At 41.8% G+C, this 5,557-nt stretch overlaps 1 protein-coding gene across 1 annotated transcript in view; it reads left to right on the forward strand.

Annotated features, from left to right (window-relative positions):
• Positions 1-5,436, forward strand: part of LOC131690243 (uncharacterized) — a 45,739-nt gene extending 40,303 nt beyond the window's left edge. The window contains exons 3-4 of the mRNA XM_058975841.1: positions 4,623-4,834; positions 4,920-5,436. Of these exons, the coding sequence (XP_058831824.1) occupies positions 4,623-4,834; positions 4,920-5,077 (370 nt within the window). The 3' untranslated portion in view covers positions 5,078-5,436. The remainder of the gene's footprint in view (positions 1-4,622; positions 4,835-4,919) is intronic.
• The last annotated feature ends 121 nt before the right edge of the window (positions 5,437-5,557 follow it).

The raw sequence follows: 5,557 nt of genomic DNA on the forward strand, positions 1-5,557 counted from the left end.
GCAGATCCAAAGATGTTTGAAAGAAGCAATCAACCCTTAATTGTGGGAAAAGAGCTGCTCATGTTTAAAAGAAGGAATCAATCCCTAAGTGTGAGTAAATCGGGCAAACGAGTGGATCACTGGTTTGATTGCGAGGACTATTTGGTATACAAACTCAAAGTACTGCTCATATTTAAAGAAGGAATCAACCCCTATATTTCAGTAAACCAAGCAAACCAATGGATCACAAGTTTGCCGAGTAGGGACTTCCGCTTCGGTTCCTCGACCTCGGTAATTGTGCAAAGCCGCATCACACTAGCTTCGTAATATAACATTTATGAGCTACTATTTACTAACGGTGTTGTGCCAAATGGACCTCCACCATGCAAGATATAATTACTAATTTAATTGATTCAATTCGTTAACGGAACATCTTAATATATATTTACCTCGATCGATGGTGTTTCCGAAAGATTTCTTATTATTTTGTCCGGTTTATCCCAAGATTTCACCGCTTGAGCTGACAACTGCGTCCTATATGCATCAGTTTGCACCGGAAGAGCATTTGTGGCGTTGGCAACAGAACCTCATTGACGTCGGATAGTACACCTAAAAGCGATGTCGCATAGCCACATTGGTCAGTGTACGGTTGACTAATGTGGCTACGACACATCGCTTTCTGGTGCACTGTCCGACTTCGCTGCCGCTCAGTTTAAACTAGCTATAGCCCCTATGTTTGAATAAACCGGGCAAACAAGAGGATGACAGGTTTGCTTATAACTCCGGCGACGGGTTAATCAACGCCTCGTCCAACAGAACCTCAGCGGCTTTGCGCCGCTTCGGATCCTTGGCCTCGGATATGCGGCCAAGCCGCATCACACTAGCTCCGCTGTATCAGCTCACTTGTTATTGTTCAGTTTATCAAACTTTGGTTAAAAATTTCACATTTCCCGCTCGGATTTGGTTTATTTAGGTTAAAATACATCCTTTTGGTAAAAAAACCGCATTAAAGTTTGGACTTCTATCACTAAAGTCACTAAACTAGACAATTACCGATTTTATATTATGCTTGAGTGAATGTGGTATTCGGGTTAATGACATTCGGGCGAGTGGTCCATTCGGGTTGATGGCATTCGGGTAAATGGTCCATTCGGGTTAATGACATTCGGGTAAATGGTCCATTCGGGTAAATGACTTTCGGGCGAATGTCATTCGGGCGAATGTGATAGAACCGCTCCAACACCTCCACTTTGACAGCGTTAAACGCATTAGAGAGATCGACGAATACTACTGCAGCGATGTGATTGGCACGTTTTATCTGTAAGATTTTATTTGTCAGATATTCTAAGCAACTTACTGTGGACATACCCTTTCGAAAACCGAATGATAATTGTGGCAGGACAGCTTCTGTCGATAAGTGGTGTTGCAGTTTCTCTAGTACGGCTGCGTTGAGGATTTTTAGTCCACAATTTACCAAGGATATTGACCTAGTTCCTTCTACGGTTTCCGGATTTTTTCCTGGTTTGGGAATGGCTACAATTTTTATGGTTCTCATTTCCTCGGTTATCGTACTAGTTCTCTAAATGTTGCTCATGTCTCGAACGATGCTGTTGCGGACATCTGGTTTTAGGATTTTAAACAATCTGTAGGTAATACCATCGGGTCCTGGCGATGATTTCGTTTTTGCTGCTAGAAATGTTTCCCAAAAACTAGGTGTGATAACGTCGTATGATGGTAGATAGTATGGCGTAACATCAAGATATTTTTCCGGTGGGAAGTGTGTATCAAGAAACTTTTGTGCCATCTTTGGGTCCTCGTGTAGCAGTACATTTTCAACTTTTTTCCTTCTTCCATTCAGATATCTTATTTTTGTCCATATCTCTCTCGACGGTGTGCGGGGGTTGAAACTACCCACAAATTCCTCATATCGTTGTTTCGATGCCTCGTTCTTCTTTTTGTTGAAAACAGCTTCTGTCCTTTTAAATTCAATAAGTTCCGTCATACCGCCATTTCTGTTGAATGCCGCTCTGGCATCCCGTTTATTCTGCCAGGCCTTTTCCACCTCTTCAGTCCACCAAAACTTCGGTTTATATTTGCTTTTCTGTCGAGAGTTTTTATGTATCTTCCTAGATGCAGTCTGTAGTTCTTGAAAATTCCCTGCTGTGAACACGTCGATGTTTTTGAACGCCTCCTGTACCTTGGATTGGTTAACGAATATTTGTGGTTTTCTAGGTACTTCCTATGCCATAATCCAGAGCCTTCATGGATACGCTATGAAATAACTGTGGAGTGACTAATACTAGATCTATAGTAGAGGGTTTCTTTCCTATTTCGGTCGGAGCAAAGGTTGGTTGCCCGACGTTCAATAGGATAAATTTTCTTTGTTTATTACGTCAAACAACGCTGTTCCTTTATTATCCGAATGTATTGGATCCCAGGAGATGTGGTGCGAGTTGAAATCTCCCCCCATTATCACTTTTGAGAACTGCTTCAGCTTTTGAAAGATGGATTTGAGGCTCGCTTTGAGATCTAGGTGAAATGCGTTCGGAGCAACATATACTGACACCATCACCAAGTCAATACTGACTGTTTTTCTCGCAATTACTTGGATCTTCGGAAAATTCGGTACTTCGATATCGCTCTTTGTAATCTTTTTGTTTATAATTAATCCGGCACCACCATATCCGTCGTCCCTAGAGTTCAGGTATGTGAAGGCTTTGTGTATTTAACTGGAAAATATTTATATTATTTGTCAGCTTTTCTCACTATTTGTAAATTCTGTCCGTATGACAATCCGTCTTACCATTTCTTTGGCTGGATCTGTCACGAGATCTGGATCTGTTCCTACGTGGATCTTTCTTCTACTGTTGGTTGGAGTTTGCTACCGCGCCTACGTCTGCTACTGTGTCATTCCCATCTTTGCCGATGTGCTTAACCATTTGTTGTTGTAAATTTTGCTTTCGTTGATCCTCAAATCTTTGCGCCCATCGTTCAAAATCGTCGACCCGAAACTTATTGAACAGTGCGACTCCGTTGCACTACTCTTCAGCTCCTTCCTTTTTCTTCTTTTTGTCCGCGAACACTTTCACTTGCTGTGAGATGTTGACCTCCTCAATAGGACGCTTGATGTTTTGTTGTTTATATTGGTGAGCGTTAACTGGTTTGTACGTTCCTTTCGTTATTTTTGCGTAGCTATCCGGAATTGTTGGGAATTCGACGTTTTCCAAAATCTCATAGCGGTTTTGCGTTAACATGGGATTTTGCTCTTTTGCTTCGAGATATGTGAGCGTTGTTTTTTTCTTGATATTTTTCTGACGGATTCGTTCGGGGCAGTTTTCATCGGATGTTTTATGTTCTTCGTTGTTTCTACAGTAGAGGCATTTTGCTTTATTCTGGCAATCTCCTGTGTCCATTCCATCGTGTTGGAGTGTACAGTTCGAGCATCTCATTTTGGAGCGACAATTGTCCGTTTTGTGATTGTATCGCAAACAGTTAAGGCCCAGGACGGGTTTGTTTACAAAAGGTCTTACCGAATTGATGCAGCAGAAAAATCGGACTTCGGTCGGCAGCTTACTGGCATGGAACACTATGCTGATTCTGTGCGTTGGGATCTTCTGTCCTGTTTCATAGCGGTGTAGTCTGTTGTTTGCAAGGATGGGATGCTCACTGGTGATATTTTGTCTGATCTCTTACATATCCATGTCGATAGGTAGTCCGGCCACAACCCCAGACACGGATACAAAACTGCGGAGAATAAATACTTTATAGTTGTTGTTCTTTAGTAGAGAGTCCCCTTGTAGCTTGTTTGCCGCTTCGTAATCTTTCAGGAAGACGAGGATTTTGTTCCGTCCTAGTGCTCCTAGTTGTAGATGCTATTTTTATAGTCCTTCTGCTTGCTGACCAATCTTCCTAGGGATAGCTTGCTGATCCTTTGTTCTCCCTGGTTATCTGCCAGCTGTACAATCACTCTGAATGGAGACACATCCTGTGGGGTGTATTCATACAACGTGTAGACCTTCGGCGGTGGTCCTTTATTTTGCCCTGTGTCGTCGGGTGAATCCGTCATAGCGTTAGGTTAAGTTTTCGTTGCTCCTCTTCTCAAGTTAACTATGCCTTTTTATAGCTCTTCCAATAGATATCCTAATCAAAAATCTCGCGTTCAAACCGAATAATTCGAAAAAGTACTCGTTCACTCTTATGGCATATTCGTTTTTGACACTGCACTACACCGGTGTAGTCGGTGCTACACTCATTCAAACTTGGGTGTAATCAGTCTATCTCTTTCTTTACACTACACCGGTGTAGCACCAAGAAAAAACGAAAACGCCATTAGTGTCTATTAATAACAAAATGGCGTCTACTACAGCTAGTTTGTCCGTTCGCAAAAATACGTACGTTTCGACTGAGAATGACTGAAAGAATGTTTTAATTTTGATTTTATTTGGAAGTTTCTGCTTGCACACGGAAACAGGTTTTGCTCAGGAATCAAAAAATACTGGAGCTTCGCAACAGCTCGGAAACTTGAGCAAATCGGACAATATGTCTACGTCGAGATATTCTCCACCTAAAATACATCATGAAATAAATAAAATCATGATATAATTACATACCTACATCAATAAACAAATCTTTTCCGCTTGCAGTCACCTAGCAACGGCACGCTCCTCCTTCGGAACACCGAAAACCAAACGTTCACTGAACAACTCCGACCGCCGGACGCTCCTGTACCAGTACTACGCCCGCGGGTTAGCCCCGATGTACGACAAGCGCAACTTCGATGAAATCGACCGTTACTCCAAGTTCAGCGGTAACCAGGCCTACAAACGCAATTTTGATGAAATCGACCGATGGGCTAGTGAGTATTGTTGCTCCTTTGCACCGTTGACAGCTTGTCAGCGCCTACTGTTCCATGGTAACCTTTGCTTCTTTGATTTGAACAGATTTCAACTCCCGCCTCAGCAACGACCCCCGGCGGATCGATTACGTGAAGCGCAACACGGGCAACTTTGACGAGATCGACCGGTACGCTGTATTGAAGAAGCACGACTCTAGCCAGCTAGCGGACGAAATGGGCATTATAAATGAGTACTCCCAGTGAGGTGGCATGGACTAGGAATGGTAACGGGAAACGATCGGTAACTTTCCAACAGTTTAATTAGTGAAAATTTAATCGAAAAAGTATTCGACGCGATTGGAGCTTGAATTGTCGCAGAATTACAATCAATTATTTGGATGTGGGGAAGAGTTAAGGTTTGCTGGTATAAGAAAGATAAACGAATGGCAGGTGAACTTGTGATTTTTCGCTCAGTATTTTAACAAAAATTGGAAGTATTTTGAATATTTAGTTGTTAAACAAATTATCAATCAATATAAAGAAGTTTATAATAGCACCTTGCATTGCTATGAATGGAGAACTGTATCGACATTGTAATTAGTAAATATATTTGCCAATAATAGCAACATCTTCAAGGAAATAAATTTGTTTTACTCTCAGAATGCAGGGATGGGATTTTATTCGAGACTTTACGTTCGGAATGTTTAATATCATATCACATTACTCATATGCTAGATATTCCTA

Source organism: Topomyia yanbarensis, chromosome 3, assembly GCF_030247195.1.
Source record: "Topomyia yanbarensis strain Yona2022 chromosome 3, ASM3024719v1, whole genome shotgun sequence".
NCBI classification, from domain to species: Eukaryota; Metazoa; Arthropoda; class Insecta; order Diptera; family Culicidae; genus Topomyia; species Topomyia yanbarensis.